Source organism: Gopherus flavomarginatus, chromosome 6 (assembly GCF_025201925.1).
Source record: "Gopherus flavomarginatus isolate rGopFla2 chromosome 6, rGopFla2.mat.asm, whole genome shotgun sequence".
NCBI lineage: Eukaryota > Metazoa > Chordata > Testudines > Testudinidae > Gopherus > Gopherus flavomarginatus.
The window spans coordinates 34,730,255-34,748,022 of record NC_066622.1 but is presented as its reverse complement, the minus strand read 5'-3'; the positions used below and the strand labels follow the sequence as shown (position 1 = coordinate 34,748,022).

Genomic DNA, 17,768 nt, shown 5'->3' with positions numbered 1-17,768 from the left:
ATCGCCCAAGCAGCAGAAAGCTGGCATATGCAAACTTTTGATTTGGTTTCTGGACTTGTCCTTCCCTCCTTCTCCACCCCCCTAGCCTAATAGCCCCCCCGACCCCCAGTCTACCTTCAGATTTATCCCAATGTGTTGTGCAACAAATAATAAAGAACAGTTTTTAAACAATTTTGACTATTTCCTTTCATATATAAAGGGGGCAGGCAACTTCAAGAGAAACAAACACAACTGTCACACCATACCCTGGCCAGTCATGAAACTGGGTTTCAAAGCTTCTCTGATGTGCAACACACACTGCTGCGCTCTTCTAATCTCCCTGTTGTCTGGCTGTGCGAAATTAGCCGCCAGGCAAGTTGCCTCAACCTCCCACCCTGCCGTAAATGTCTCCCCCTTACTCTCATAGATATCGTCAAGCACACAACAAGCAGCAATTACAATTGGAATATTGATTGTGCTGAGATCTAACCAAGTTAGTAAACTGCACCAGCGCACTTTCAAACATCCAAAAGCACATTCTACCACCATTCTGCACTTGCTCAACCTATAGTTGAACTGCTCCTTACTAGTGTCCAAGGTGCCTGTGTACAGCTTCATGAGCCATGGCATTAAGGGGTAGACTTGGTCCCCAAGGATAACTGTAGGCATTTCAACATCCCCAACAGTAATTTTCTGGTCTGGGAAGTAAGTCCCTTCCTGCAGCTGTTCAAACAGACCAGAGTTCCTGAAGATGCAAGCACCATGCACCTTTCCCGGCCATCCTACGTTGATGTCGGTGAAACGTCACTTGTGATCCACCAGTGCTTGCAGCACCATGGAAAAGTATCCCTTGCAGTTTATGTACTGGCCGCCCCGGTATGCCGGGGCCAAGATAGGGATATGTGTTCCGTCTATCGCCCCAACGCAGTTAGGGAACCTCAGCACATTAAAGCCATCCACAATGGTCTGCACATTTCCCAAAGTCACTACCCTTGATAGCAGCTGGTCAATGACTGCATTGGTGACTTGCAGCACAGCAGCCCCTACAGTAGATCTGCCCACTCCAAACTGATTCTCGACTGACCGGTAGCTGTCAGGCCTTGCAAGCGTCCACAGTGCTATGGCCACTCGCTTCTCAACTGTGAGGGCTGCTCTCATTTTGGTTTTTTTGCGCTTCAGGGCAGGGGACAGCAAGTCACAAAGTTCCATGAAAATGGCCCTACGCGTACAAAAGTTTTGCAGCCACTGGGAATCATCCCATACCTGCAACACTATGCGGTCCCACCAGCCTGTGCTTGTTTCCCGAGCCCAGAATCGGAGTTCCACAGCATGAACCTGGCCCAACGCCACCATGATCTCCCAATCGCCACATGCCATGCTTCTAGGAATGTCTGTGTCCATGTCCTCATCAGTATAGTAATCGCACTGTCATCGCTTCCTCACCCGGTTTTGCAAGTACTGCACATACTGCTGGATAATGCGCGAGATACTTACAGTGGTCAAAACTGAAGCAGAGATTTGAGCAGGCTCCATGATTGCCACTATGGCGCCTGCATGAGTAATCCTGGAAAAAGGGCGCAAAACATACGTGGTCTGTTCGGTTCAAGATGGCCGATAAAAGGCAGTAAATGGTTATCTTCTGTAGCTTTCACAGAGTCGGGAAGCTTGCTAGAGTTGCAAGAGTGGGAGCGCAGAGTTTACGGCAGAAGCTGTGCGGCTCAGGTCACTATGCCTGAAAAATGGTGGGGTATTGTTGCTGTCTGTAGCTTCCATGGAAGCCCAGGACCGACATCATGGAAAAAGCAGCAGAAGCTGTGTGGCTCAGTTCACAATGGCCGAAAAATGGCAGGGAATTGTTGCCTTCTGTAGGTTGCATTCAAGCCCAGGACAGACAACATGGAAAAATTAGCTAGTGATGCAAGAGCGGGAGAGCACAGTTTGCAGCGGAAGCTGTGCTGCTCAGTTCACGGTAACCAAAAAAAGGCAGGAAATGGTTAGATAAAAGAGTAGATAGAAAGACAAGAGGACATGCGAGGTGGATTCATAGTACCAGGAGACAGGCAGTGCACCGTACTGCACCATCTGCTGGTAGTATGGCATCTGCCGTAGCTTTCATGGTGGGAGGAGCGAGTGATGGCACACACCCAGAAACACCCGTGAGAATGGTTTTGCCCAATCACGCACTGGGAGCTTAACCCACAATTCCAATAGGCAGCGGACACTGCGGGATAGCTACCCACAGTGCACTGCTCTGACATTCGATGCTACTGTAGACGTAACTTGAGTGTCTAAGTCACGGGTCGGCAACCTTTCAGAAGTGGTATGCCAAGTCTTAATTTATTCACTCTAATTTAAGGTTTCACGTGCCAACGTTTTTAGAAGGTCTCTTTCTATGAGTCTATAATATATAACTAAACTATTGTTGTATGTAAAGTCAATGAGGTTTTTAAAATGTTTAAGAAGCTTCATTTAAAATTAAATTAAAATGCAGAGCTCCCTGGACCGGTGGCCAGGACCGGGCAGTGTGAGTGCCACTGAAAATGAGCTCATGTGCCGCCTTTGGTACACATGCCATAGGTTGCCTACCCCAGTCTAGGTTTTGGGGGGCCTGTCTGAGACAGTGAAGAGCTACCACATTTACTTTGGCTAGGTCTCTTAGGCATTTCTTCAGCCCCTTGCAGTCAGGGCCAGTTCTAGATCAAATGGCACTCCAGGTGAGGAGTCCCTTCAGTACCTCTCCCCCATTTGTTAAACTTTTAATACCTTACAGCCCCCGAAGCCCAGCACCCCCCAAGCCTGGAACCCCATGCAGTCACCTGGGTCGCCCACCCCTAAATCCAGCCCTGCACAGTCAACAGTACTGAAGACTGCTGAGAGATCAAATAGTGTAATCATGAAGGCTTGTTTGCTATCCAAGAGAAAATCACCCATCAACTAACTGTGCCATATCCCTATCAGGGAGGGGGCCTGACTCCAAAGGGTAGAGGATACCAGCAAAGGTGAGAAACCATTGGAGTTTGGTCATCACCACTTTCTTAATGAGTTTGTCTAGTTAAAGGAGGTTGGAGACAAGGTAATGATGGATGTTCAGTGTGGGTTACTTCGGAAGTGGCTGGACTACTGCATTTTTTTTAGTGGTAGGCAAATTGCCTTCTTCAAGAACGACTGATTTTTTTTTTAAACATGGCGATATACCTATCTCATAGAACTGGAACGGACCTTAAAAGATCATTGAGTCCAGTCCCCTGCCTTCACAGCAGGACCAAGTACCTTCCCTGACAGATTTTTCCCCAGAACCCTAAATTGCCCCCTCCAGGACTGAACTCACAACCTTGGGTTTAGCAGGCCAATGCTCAAACCACTGAGCTATCCCTCCCCACAATAATGATTTCAATTACAGTAGCCAGGTAAACCTTTTACATAGCCTGCTATTTTAACAGTATCATCATAGACACAGATAGAGCAGTAATTGTGTTATAAATCCCACAGGTTAAACACATCGCTGGGATAATGTCACTGTTTTCTAGGATGAATTTAACTCTGTTTCTGCAGGGACTTATTACTTGGCCTTTCCTAATCACACTTAGTGCATATATTCTCAGCCTAGGAATGCATTGTTACAAAAGTGTTAACATGATTGATCTGTAATGGATTAGATTGTAAAATATCTACCACACTTTCTGCACCTTTAACAGTTACATCTTTACAAATAAAAATTTTGAAGTCATTTAAATAAACTAATAAATCTCTTTTTTGTGCCCTGAAAACGGAAAAGAGTCAGAGATTGCATGAAGTCTATTAGGGACCTCGCTACTGCCAATCTGTTCTAAGAGTGTGCCTACACTTTGAGCTAGGGGTATGATTCCCAGTTCAAAGAGACATACTCATGCCAGCTCTCACTAAGCTAGCGTGCTAAAAACAGAATGCAGCTGCAGCAGACAGGTAGCACCCAGATTATATGCTGAAGGTCTCAGACAACACTGCCATAGCCACATTCTATTTTTAGCACGCTAGCTCAATGAGAACTAGCCCGAGTATGATTCGAGATGGGAATCACACCTCCAGCTCCAAGTGTAGACATACCCTATGTGGAAGGTACTCAGATACTATGGAGATGAACAGCAATATGAAAATAATATACCTAACACAGATGATACACTTCTACTGTTTTCAAATACTAACTTAGAAATAACTGAGTTGTTTAACTTGAGAGAGGAGATATTTTATATGTAAAACAGTGAGGTCTAAGAATTTTTAAAACATGCACATTGTGTTCCATGCCACAGATTAGATGCATAAAATGGCTACTGTGAAAAATCTGGTCAATTTAAACAAAACTTAAGATACTTACATTGCAGCGAAATCTCTGGAGTCATTACAATGCATAATTATACCAAAATTTTTAATACCATTCAACCATGTTTATCTAAATGTAGAGAGTAGATGCAAAACATTTTGAATAAACTCAGTTTCTGATTAGCAGGAAAGGAAGTTGTTATATCAGGGAAAGTGATTGTCCTTTGGCTAACTGGTAGTTTTATTAACTGGGATTATCAGAGTATTACACGACTAGTACAATTCTATATTTGCTGAGATTTCACACAGAATTAGAATGTCATTTTAAAGTGTAATATAATTTTGCTAATAAAAGTTCCAGCAAAAAGATCATTCACTTTTAAAACAAAACGCGTGCAGTGCTCATGCAAGGCACAAAGATTAACAGCACTGGAGAATGAAGGTGCCCATGCCCAGAACTTGGCAGGCAGCAAAGACTGACCGTGAACCTTTTCCAGTTTCCCCACTGACCCCCTTCTACATCTAGTATCCTGACAGAGGGAGTGCCATTAAGGGTAAAATAATAGATCATTCTCCTTTGCTCATCCAAATCTTGACCTCTCCACTGGGGCTTTCAAAATATTGCCAACAGATATGGAGTGGAATCCTGACTCTAATGACGTAAATAGCAAAATACTCATTGACTTCATTGGGGTCAGAATTTTGCCCAGGGTGGTTTTTATGATGTGTTTCCTATCTATCTATCTATCACCTAGGTCAAAAAATGGATCCCGCCAACTCATTTCACAAAGATCACTGAACAGTCATGACATGGTAATAACATCGGCCCTCTGCCAACTTTAACTAGACCCATACCAACAACCTGGTGGCAAAAGGCGCTACACACTCATCGCCAATCTCCCAAGCCATCTAGCCCCCTAGGTAAAAACTGGAATAATCATGAGAACCGTGGAAGAACCATAATAGTTCCATTCAAATTACACAGGTTCAAACAGATCAAACAAATGGTGACAATGTTAATGGAAGAGTCTGCCTATTAGTGAGAGAAGGAATGGGTTGAGGTAGCTGTTAAAAACAAAGGGAAATCATTTTTGAAGTGTTACAATAATCTTGACAAAGTTTCTCTGTCCAGTCTTTTCCTCATATATGGTTAAATTGTTTTAACTGGTTTTGCAGAAATATTTTTAAAAATATCCATTCTCCCCCACCAGACATATTTAGGTTACAAAGAACAGTGGTCAGCTAACCTATCTCCTCCTTGCACACTGACAGAATTTATTTCCCTTTACTAACCATACCTGGAAAATGATGCTGTTTGAACCCTTCTGGCTAAAAACTGCCAGCTGCTTAAGGGTCCAATCTTGCACTCACTGAAGTTAACAGACATTTTGTCCTTGAATTGGGCCCCAAATGTGGTTCAGCAACAGGTTTTTGGTTCATGGTGAGCACTGGAGCCTTTTGCTAGATTTTTTTTTAATTAAACCTGAATTGTGTCCAATATTTATAACATTATTATACTTTCTGTTGTAAAATCCTTTTATCTTTAAAGGACTTTCACACATACTAGAAGTTCAACTGGACAAGTCTATTACTTGCTGTCAGATGCTTATATCTCAGTAACACACTTGCAGGTCTGTTCCTATCATATACGTGTCTATAGTTACTATCATTTAGATTCATATTTTCTAAAATGTCCACTAATTTGGGGGTTCTTGACTTTTGGGCTCCCAAGCTGAGAGATTACAGGCTGCCTTTGAGAGAGCTGTTAAGCATTCATTATATTATTTGCTATTAATAAAAATTGGTACTCAGCACTCTGAAAATAAAGCTCAAACTGTCTCATGTTGGACCCTTTTGTAAATTTGGGCCATTACGTATTCTAACAAACAGGTTTAAATACAAGACTTTACACTTCCAATCCCACACCTATCAATAAGGACCACTCTTTTTCACCATGCTATAGTGCCTGAGCCTCAATCACTCAGGCACTGAAAAGCTGTGAGCTTTCTAATCAATAGTCATACTGAGTCCTACAACAAAGCACTGTTCAGAAGTGAAAAGCCCACTCAGCTCAAAAGTCAGCATTATAGCGCTGGATATCATGCTAACAGCCACCGAATACTAGTTTGATACCTGGGCAGTGTTCCAAAAGGGAACAGAAAACCTAAAGATAAAAGAACTGACTATTCTGTCAGCTAATCCACTTTCTCCTTGCATGCATATCTGAACATGGAGCCCACACTTTAGAAATAAAGTGCTGTGTAACTACTGAAGTGCTTTGCCTGGGGTTGTCAGTATTAGAATTCTGGCACCTCAGAGTTAAGGTTGACTTGCAGTTCCCATTGTAAACTTTTTATTTTTAGGACTGAGTAATTCAACCTTTTTCCATTCACACCAAGTTTTTGGCCCTTTGGCAATTTTCTTCTAGAAAATAAACCAGGTGCATTATTAACAATTTGACAATCCACAGTGTATATGGAGAATATACACTGTTTTTATTAATAAATGGATTCAAAGTAGTCTTGATATTATGACTGACCTCACAAAGTCTCTGGAGATACTAGAGCATCAATCGGAAGTATCCTACAGCATGTTAAGATTGTTATAGTTCCCACTGTACATCTCTTTCCATAGTTACACATCTCAAAACAAGCAAAATGGTGAAACAATTACCTCTGGGTCATTCTATGAGATCAAGAACTCAACACTGATGGGCTTCACAATATTGTTTTCCTTTACCTGCTGGTCAGAGTTCATTTGCAGCTGAAAACTACATTTTGATAATTAGCATGGGAGCTTAATTCTGAATCCCATATTTATGAAGGAAGGCTAAGAGTGGAGTTCCTGATCCGATTAGAAAATGTGATCTCCTCTTAAAAGACTGCAACAAAGGGAAGTACAGAGACACCAGATGGATTTGAATTTTAAGTGGTAATTTAAATTCTTTAAACTCTTTTAAACTTACAGAATATTGTAAAGGCCTTGGATACCTCATGTGACACCAATTTTTAAAAAGGGTTCCAGAGGTGATCCCGGCAATTACAGGCTGCCTGACTTCAGTACCAGGCAAACTGGTTGAAATTATAGTAAAGAACAAAATTGTCAGACACATAGATGAACATAATTTGTTGGGGAAGAGTCAATATGGTTTTTGTGAAAGGAAATCATGCCTCACCAATCTACCAGAATTCTATGACGGGGTCAACAGGCATGTGGACTAGGGGGATCCAGTGGATATAGTGTATAGTAACTCCTTGCTTAACATTGTAGTTATGTTCCTGAAAAATGCTATTTTAAGCAAAGTGAATCCAAGCTCCACATAAGAATCAAAGTAAATGGGGAGGTTAGGTTCCAGGGAATTTTTTTCCGCCAAACAAGTGTGTGTGTGTGTGTATATATATATATATATATATATATATATATATATATATATATATATACACACACACACACATACACATGTACACACAGTATAAGTTTTAAACAAACACTTTAATACTGTACACAGCAATGATGATTGTGAAGCTTGGTTGAGGTGCTGAAATCAGAGGATGGAAGAGGGTGGGATATTTCCCAGGGAATGTCTTACTGCTAAATGATGAATGAGCACTCAGCTGAACCCTCAAGGGTTAATACATTGTTGTTAATGTAGCCTCAAACTCTACAAGGCAGCACAAATGGAGGGAGGGGAGACAGCATGGCAGAAAGAGACAGAAACACACGCTGTGTGTGAGAGAGAGGCGCGCATTGCCCCTTTAAGTACACTGACCCCACTCTAAGTACACTGCCTTTTTCAGTAGATCAGCAAGTTGAGAACAGCAGCTGCTGCCAGCAAGCTCCCTCCATCCTAAGCCCTGTTGCAACCCCCCACCTTGGCTCTGTGGAGATGGGGTAAAGGAGTGGGGGACAAGAGCAGGGGGAAGGGGACACCCTGACATTAGCACCCCTCTTTCCCCCCCCGCACAGGAAGCAGGAGGCTCCTGGTAGCAGCTCCAAGGCAGGAGGAGGAGCAGCACATGGCAGTTGGGGGAGGAACAGCTGAACTGCACAGCCATTGATAGCCTGCTGGGCAGCTGCTGCACAGGGAACTTAGGAGAGCGGGGCACTGATAGGGGGGCTTTTGGTCCACCCTGGTTCCAAGCCCCAACCAGCTAGCTCCAATGGGCTGCTCTTCCCGCAAGCAGTGGACAAAGCAAGCAGCTGCTAAACAATGTTATAAGGGAACATTGCAACTTTAAACAAGCATGTTCTCTAACTGATCAGCAACGTAACAACAAAACAACTTGAACCAGGACAACTTTAAGTGAGGAGTTACTGTACTTAGATTTTCAGAAAGCCTTTGACAAGGTCCCTCACCAAAGGCTCTTAAGCAAAGTAAGGTGTCATGGGATAAGGGGGAAGGTCCTCACATGGATTGGCAACTGGTTAAAAGATAGGAAACAAAGGGTAGGAATAAATGGTCAGTTTTCAGAATAGAGAGAGGTAAACAGTGGTGTCCCCTAGGGGTATGTACTGGGACCAATCCTATTCAACATATTCATAAATGATCTGGAAAAAGGGGTGCTGGCTGGTGAGTCTTGCCCACATGCTCAGGGTTTAACTGATCGCCATATCTGGAGTCGGGAAGGAGTTTTCCTCCAAGGAAGATTGGCAGAGGCCCTGGAGGTTTTTCGCCTTCCTCTGCAGCATGGGGCACGGGTCACTTGCTGGAGGATTCTCTGCACCTTGAGGTCTTTAAACCACGATTTGAGGACTTCAATAACTCAGACATAGGTTAGGGGTTTGTTACAGGAGTGAGTGGGTGAGATTCTGTGGCCTGCATTGTGCAGGAGGTCAGACTAGATGACCATAATGGTCCCTTCTGACCTTAAGTCTAGGAATCTATGAATAAACAGTGAGGTGGCAAAATTTGAAGATGGCACAAAACTACTCAAAATAGTTAAGTCCCAGGCAGACTGTGAAGAGCTACAAAAGGATCTCTCAAAACTGGGTTACTGGGCAACAAAATGGCAGATGAAATTCACTATAGATAAATGCAAAGGATGCACATTGGAAAACATAATTCCAATTATACATATAAAATGATGGGGTCTAAATTAGCTGTTGCCACTCAGAAAGAGATCTTGGAGTCATTGTGGATAGTTCTCTGAAAACATCCACTCAATGTGCAACAGCAGCCAAAAAAGCGAACAGAATGTTCGGAATCAATAAGAAAGGGATAGATAATAAGACAGAAAATAGCATATTGCTGGAGTCTCTATAAATCCATGGTACACCCACATCTTGAATACTGTGTGCAGATGTGATTGCCCCATCTCAAAAAAGATACATTGGAATTGGAAAAGGTTCAGAAAAGAGCAACAAAAATTATTAGGCGTATGGAATGGCTTCTGTATGAGCAGAGATTAATAAGACTGGGACTTTTCAGCTTGGAAAAGAGAGGGCTAAGGGGGGATATGATTGAGGTCTCTAAAATCATGACTGGTGTGGAGAGTGTTATTTACTCCTCATAACACAAGAACTAGGGGTCACCAAATGAAATTAATAGGCAACAGGTTTAAAACAAACAAAAGGAAGCATTTCTTCACACAATGCGCAGTCAACCTGTGGAACTCTTTTTGCCAGAGGATATTGTGAAGGCCAAGACTATAACAAGGTTCAAAAAAAGAACTAGATAAATTCATAGACAATAGGTCCATCAATGGCTATTAGCCAGGATAGCGTCCCTAGCCTCTGTTTGCCAGAAGCTGGGAATGGACACCAGGGGATGGATCACTTGATGATTACCTGTTCTGGTCCTTCCCTCTGGGGCACCCAGCATTGGGCACTGTCGAAAGACAGGATACTGGGCTAGACAGACCTTGAGTCTGACCCAGTATGGCCGTTCTTATGTTGTTCCTAATCCTACTCCCATTGAAATAAATGGTGAAACAAACATTGACTTCAATGGAAGGAGGCTTAAAATGTGGTTTTATATTAGTTTCAAACACTGCTGCACCAGGTTTCAAACAAACAAGTTAGTTTTTTTTTAAAGCAGACAATTCCCACTAAGGGCTTGTCTACATGGGGGAAATGACTGGAATAACTACTCTAGAATAGCTCTGCATGTGAATACTCTGTTCCAAAATAATTAGTGTGCTTTGTGGAACAGTTTATTCCACAACAGCTATTCAAGTAAGTTTCCCTGTATAGCTCAGCCCTTAGTGTGGATTATTCCTTTAGGGTACTCTGAAACATCTAAAATCTTTAAGATGTAAAATTAAACAACTAAACATATGCAACATTTTTTTCATATTTTTAATTCCTCATACTAAATGAAACACTGTTTGTGTAGTGTAAATCTGCAAAACACACTGACACTTGATAATATTGAGGGAAACTAGTCAGTAAGATTCAAAACAGGATTTATATTTATACAAACAGGAGTTGAATTTATAGTTATAATCTTCCATTGTATGGTACTGCAAACCAAAGTGCATTATGAGGGGTTTATACCTTAATCCAAGCAACCAGAATTGGCCACTGTCAGACATAAGATACTAGATTAGATAGAACATTGATAGGAACTGAGAATTTCCACACAAAAGAGAGCTATTTCCTAATAATGGTCAACACTCCAGCTGGTATTCATCTTAAATATCAGTGCATCAGGTTTAGCAGCATTCAGTTTTATACTACCCGTGGGAACTGTGGGTGTTATCCTTGACATTCTAAATGGCTAATCATTTTTTAATATTACTAAGTTATTTATCCTGATGATTTCTTGTGGCAGAGGGTTCCACGGCTTAAATATATGCGGTGCAAAAAAAGTATTTCCCTTTCTTCTTTCTATTTAGTGAATGATTGTATGTACCTCTCCTATGGCATCTGAGTGCCTGATATAAATTAATGAAACACCATGTTAAACTCCCACAGCTAAGAAGATAAACAACTCACCTTCCTGTACCTAACAACCTTAATAAATAAGCCAGTATTGTTCCATAGTTAAGGAAATACTTGAACAAAAAGCCTTGTCTTGCCCTGCTCTAAAGTTCAGAAAACTTGAGATTCTGGCACATTTCCAGAATGAGCAAATATGATAGCTGGGTCTTGCCACTGAACAGGTCTCCCTCCAGCCCTTAAGGGGTTTGCATACATAGGCTGTCAGTCAAAGAACCTGGGAGGCATGGATCAGCATCCACATCACACTCCCTGTCAGTACCCAGCCCAGGCCAGCTAATGATCCAACCAGCAAACCAAATTTAGTGATGAATCCTGGTCATGCACTACCTGGGGCACAGTTGCACATAAGCTAAGAAGAAGAGTTAAAGCACCTTAGTTGATCTTAGGTGCAGCATAGGTTCAAAGGAAGGGAGGCTCTCCCCAAGGCAGGCAGGTACCATACCATATATGGCTTTATAGATTAGAACCCACACCCTCCATTGCTCCTGGAAGCAGATGAGCAGCCTGTGCCACCAAACCACTGAGCCACCAAACCACTGCACCAAGTTGGAGGCCCACTGCATTCTACATTAGCTAAACGTTCCAAGTGGTGGCTAAGGGTAGCCCAGGTAGAGCATGCTGCAGAGTCAAATCTGGAGGTGACAGTGCCACTTTAAAGAAAGACGGTAACCTTATAACTTTCCACAGATGAAAAATGGCACCATGAGATACTACTGCTACCTGGGAAGCTAAGAGCAGCTGGGAATCTAAAAGTACCCCAAGAGAGTGAATCTCTTTGGCAAAGGATGGACATTCTCCACTAACAAATAAAGCAGCCAAACCCCTATCAGCAACTCCTCAGGTTGTTTTCCCTAGCCAACATGTATCACCTCCATCACTTGTGGGTTGAGCTTCAGCCAACTTGTTTTCATAGGACCTGGACAGAACAAGGAAATTATTCAGTCTCAGTCTAATGAGACGCACAGACAAGGAGGTCATCTTCATATTGGTGACACCGTAGCCCCAAACATTAACACAAACACTCTCAAAGGGCCTTGTGCGTGTTGCACAGAAGGGACAACAGTATGGAACCACAGATGAGAAGGGCCTCACAGACCCTCTGAAACCATTCCGAAAGGAAAGAGCAGAACCAGTGAAGAACAGTTCCACTCACCCCTTTTACACCCTGTCAACATATCAGGAACACCATCTGGGCAACATTATCAAAAGCTCTAGTTCTAACAAAATCATCAAACTCTCGATCTTTGTCCAGGGCCAGGAGTTCATCAACCAAGGACATGAATGCAATCACTATAACATACCCAATCCTGAAACCAACATGATAGGAATCCAGGAAATAAAAAGATGCCTATTGAAGTGTAATCTTCCCTAAGATAAAAAGTTTGAAACATGGTAATAACTGGCAACTGGAGAGAGAATTAACATTAAGTGATGGCTTCTTGAGAAAAGTCTAACCATTGCTTCTTTAAGGATGCTTGGTATCGTGTCCTCCCAAGAGAAGGTAAACCCAAAAAGCTTCTGACTGGCTTTCACCAGGCATGAGAAACCAGGCTCTCTCTACCTTGTCAGCTAATGTCACAGAGTAATGATTTCCAAACTGGTGTCCATGGACCACTAAAGATCTGCAGAGCTCTTCCTGGTGGTCTGCAGAGAGCTGGCTACTCAGTCAGCACTTGCTCCTCGTTCTTATTTCCAGATGCTAAAGTACATTAAATGAAAGTCTCAAATAAATTCAAGACTTTTCTAATATTAATTTCCTATATAAGGAATTATTGCAGTTGCCACAGGGACGTTATTCAATGTCAAATGAGAGGGGAGGTTAGGAGTGTGATGTGAAATAACCCATGAAATATCTCTATTAAGATGTGGTGCATGCTATGAAAAAGTCTGGAAAGCCCCATCACAAAGGAATCAGGAAAACACCTGAGCCATTTCCACAAAAACAAAATAGGGATTACGGAATTTTTAAGAAATCCCACAGCCTATCACGGTACTTGAAGAAATCAATGAAGTTCTCACCCTTCAAAGATTACTAATTTTGATGAGTTTCTTTGTACATTGATTAGTTTGAATATTAAGACAATGTATTAAGTTTGGAAATAATTCAGAAATAAAATGAACTTTTTTGAGACTATCATAAGTGCACAGAATGTGTGACATGAGTTTAAGATTTTTATGTATATTTTATTGAAACAAATTACATTATTTTAAAAATAACAGTTTTCAGTGGTAGTGTAAAATACACACACACACACACACACACTTGCAAGATTGAGGTCTCTAGGAGATACCCATGATTTTTTTTTAAACTAAACCACTAGGTATATTTTATTTGTTGACTATTACGAAAAAAACAAATAGGAGCTCTGAATGGCCTCTCTCTTCTTATGCGTCTCTTCTTCAAAGTAAACACTAAGTCTTTTTACTCTCTCCTTGTGTGGAACCCCCATCACAACCCCTAGTTATTTTTAGAATCCATCTCTGAACCTTTATGTTTGCGGCTATTTCTATTTAAGATCATTAAAACTGAACACAGTTCACAAGGTGAAGATACACCACCCGTTTGCTATTACGTTCCTTCCCTTCTAAAACTGCAGAGAACATCCTATTTCACTATCACTGAGCTTTGTCTTCATTGAGCTGCCCAGATCATTTTCCTGAGCATTTTCCTTCAAAGCCCATCAGTGTATACAAATATCTTAACTAGTCCCTTCTTACTTGCTTGTCTATGTTGACTTTACTCTGCCACCATTCGGTCTTAAAACCTTGAGGTTTTAGGTTCTACTTGAGTTCTCATAACCCTCTTTAGTCTTGGCTATTTAATTTTTATCATCTCTCTTCCAAATCCTTAACAAACATGAGATACTGCACACCACTATGGAAATTTGTCTAGTACATAACCCTAGAGCACCCCACTATTAACATTTTCACCTATAAGAACTGGCCATTAATTCACACACTTTGCTTCACATTTCTGAACCACTTTTGAAATCCATGATGAGATGTTACCTCTCCCCCCCACAGTTAACAAGTTTCTATAATAGCTTCTTGCAAGGAAGTTTATCAAATTCCTTTTGAGATACCTCTATAAACTATCTCCAGCTCAGTCTCCATTATCTTGTTTAGGGCTTGTTCCAGTACCCAGTGACAGTGAAAACAGGCCCTTAGCCTGCTCCAACCAATCTGCTTTATCTGGTATTCTGAGAGAACTCTTCAAAAGAGTGAACAGGAGAGAGTCGCAAGTTACCCTTACAGAATACCTATCACACTTCATGCACTCAGTTTAGGAGCTTAACACAATCTTTAAATGATTTTCCTATTATTTTTCCTGGCCTATCTGGCCAATAGTTTTTAACTAAGCTACTTTGTTCTTGAATTCTTTTAGAACTAAGAGATATATTACATCTTTGGCCCTGGTGATTTACTCTTCTTTTAATTTCACTTCTTTTTTGATACTTAGATCTCTCACAGTATCTGATCTTTACTACTTGTTAAGAATTGCTTTTTATGTCCACCTTTCCATCCTGAGGGACTAGCAGTCACGCTGACTCTCCCGAGCACTTCCAACAGTCCTCTAGATAAACTTAGAAGAATATCTTATTATTTTATATACTTCTAGTAACTTACTCCTCCAGTTTCCTCTGGGGTTTTCAAATAACCACTGAAGATGTTTTCCATTCTATTAGTATCATTTGAGTCCATTTTTAAAAGGATACTCTTTTAATCCTAAACCTCTGGTACCTTGCTGTTCATCCCCCCTCTTTGTTTCCCTTGATTTTAATTTATGTTGATCTGGAGTACCCCAATCTTGTATGACTCTAATAAGTTTTTTTTAAACAACCTTCAAGAGGACTCTCTGAATTTTAATCCCCTTAACTTTCTTTTCAAGCTATTTTTAACTAAACTTCCCCATTCCTACAAGAAAAAGAAACATTTTCTTGAAGTTCAGTTTCACAGTGTGTGTTCCCCTGATTAACACCCCATCCCCAGAAGAGCTCTGTTTAAGCTCCAAAGCTTGTCTCTCTCACCACCAGCAATTGGTCCAATATTGTCACTTACATAAAACCTCAACCATACTTTCTATACCATGGTTTAGTAGGAAATAAATAAAAAGATAAGCCTCTCCCTTTGTCTGCTCCTGAACAAACTCTCCCAAATATCATTCCATCCCCCCTCCTCACAAAAGTTGTGGAAATATAAAGTTCAGTCAATTTATATCTGACTAGCTGTAAATCACCTGGAGGCTCTGTTTTGTTCAGGCAATCCCTGTGATCCCAGAAACTTACTCTTGTGACACCAAGATCATAGCAATACTGTTGACTCAGCGATAATGCAATGTGGTGGTTACATGACAAAGGGGCAAAGCAGCGTATTCCAGACCCAGGCTCCCCCAGCAGCAATACAATGAGCGAGGGCAGGGGCGGCGGCGCCCGTTCTGCGGAGTGTCAATTGACCCCAGGGTTAAACGATTGCAGTAGGTTAGTGGTGTTGTTAAATTGTTAGCACGCTGCTAATTGTCAGTGGGCTCCGAAGTCCCCTCCCTTTGCTCCAGGCACCGCTTGAAAACCAGGGGTGACAGTGACAGGGGGCTGCTCTGGGGCGTGGGGGTCAGTAGCAGGGCGCTGCTCGGAAGCGGGGGGGTCTCACCCCGCACGGCCCTAGGCACACTGGCGTGGCTCGGTGCAGCCCCCGCTCTCCGCGCGGAGGGGCCCTGCCCTGCCCTGCCAAGGGCGGGCTCTCGGCTAGCGGGGTCTTCCTCCTCCCGTGCCGGGCATCAAGCGCGCCCGAGGCTCCCACCGCAGCGGCCGGGGGCTCCCAGCCCGGCCCCTACCCGCCTCTCCGGCTCTTGCTCGCAGCCCGCCCTGCCGCGGCTGGGCCCGCGCTCGCCTGTCTCCGAGCCCGCTTCCCCCGCCCATGTGCAGCCGCGGGCCCTGCCCGGCGCTCGGCTCAGGCTGCTCCGGCCATTGTGCCCCTGTCACACGGGAGCCGACCCGCCCGCGCGCTACAGCTGAGCCCTGCCCGGCCCGGCGGTCACCGCCTCCCCGGGACACGCTCCCGCGAGCCCGGCCACCGCACACTCTGCGTCCGCTTCTGCAGCCCCCCGGGCCCGGGTGGCAACCACCCAGCCCCGCCGCGCAGCCGCTTCCCCCCGGCGCTACGAGCCCACCCGGCAGCGGTGCAATGGTCCGGAAAGCAGGCGCGAGCCAGAGCCACCGCCACCCCCCCCAGGACAATAGCCCCCCATGAGCCGGGGGGGGGGAGGCATTGTGCAGAGAACCGAACATTTACAAAACAAAACCCTAAAAAAAAAAAAGCCCCAGCAGCCAGGGCCGGGGGCAGCGAGGCTCCTCCTCCTCCTCTCCAAAAAGGCCTGTTGGAAAACTGCACACAGCAGCAGCGGCAGCTCCGCCGCCTGCTTCCCTCTGCCCCGGAGAGACGAGGCGGCCAAGGGCGAGAAGGGGCGATCGCAGCCCGAGCGGGGTGCGGGGGGGGACACCAGGCCCGAGCCCTTTGTGTTACCTGCCGTGGAACCAGTCCTTGCAGGCATCGCACTCGATCATGAAGCGGGTTACGTCGTAGGGCAGCCTGCAGATGCAATAGACGGGCACCGTCGCCATGTTAGCTGAGCTCCCTTCAAAACAACACTGGACTCCCAGGCAAGCGAGCAGGGCTGGCGGCGGCTCCTGCCGCTAGGTAGCTGGCGGCTTCTCCTTCCAAAACGCAAGCAAAAAAATTGCAATGTCGAGAGACGGAGGGGGGAAAGGGGGGGGGAGAAGGGTGAAAAAAAAATCAGATAATGCAATTACAGCTCCTCAAGGGCGAGCTCGCAATGTCAGAAAAATAATAAAGAGCTTCTCAAACTTTGGCTGCATGGCTCCTCTCTGGCTCTGCGAGCTCCAGGCGAACTGGGGCTTTTTTTGTGTGTTGTTGTTGTTGGTAAATGATTATTATCCAAAATGTTTGGCGAAATGCATTATATTGCGTGCCCCCTGGTGACAGTACAGTACCGCGGCTTTTCATAAACACTCCGAAATGTAGCCCTTTCCTTGTAATGTCCTTACGTCAGCTTGCAACATTGTAATATTTCCTCCGATGGGGCTGGGGAGGGAGGCTGCAGAAGGGGAGGCGAATCTGAAAACTCAGAGCTTGGCACCGGGCAAAATGTTAGCCGGGGGAGGGGGGGGGCTGAGAGGGGAGGTAACCCACCTTGCTGAGAAAAACAAGCAGGGCTGGGTGTAAAAAGGGGGACGAGTAAAAGGAGGGAGATTTAAAAGAAATAAACGACGAGTGGAGATGGGCTGCGCTGAATGCCAAGATCTCGTAATCGTTCCGCACTGCAAGGAGAGACTTTTAAAAACTGGCCTTAAAAACAAAAATCAAGCTCCAGATTCGAGGGGGACAGAGTCCCCCCCGACACACACACACCTGCAAATCGAGTGACACCTGGCAGGAGGACCGAATAAAGGGGGAGGGGGATTAAATGAACCTAACTGTTACTATAACAAGTCAGAGCGCGGGAATGTCCAAAAAGGGACCTAAAAGTAGGGCAG

At 43.9% G+C, this 17,768-nt stretch overlaps 1 protein-coding gene across 3 annotated transcripts in view; it reads right to left on the bottom strand.

The window, feature by feature from the left end:
- The window catches only part of PHF2 (PHD finger protein 2), a 152,010-nt gene extending 134,735 nt beyond the window's left edge, over positions 1-17,275 (bottom strand). Inside the window, exons 1-2 of one of the 3 annotated variants that reach the window (XM_050957744.1) lie at positions 17,025-17,271; positions 16,738-16,928 (exon numbers count right to left, since the gene is read on the bottom strand). In XM_050957744.1, coding sequence (XP_050813701.1) covers positions 16,738-16,835 — 98 coding nt within the window. In that variant the 5' untranslated portion in view covers positions 16,836-16,928; positions 17,025-17,271. Of the gene's footprint in view, positions 1-16,737 lie in introns of all 3 variants that reach the window. The other 2 variants (XM_050957745.1, XM_050957743.1) reach the window with 2 other exon arrangements.
- Positions 17,276-17,768: the final 493 nt, after the last annotated feature.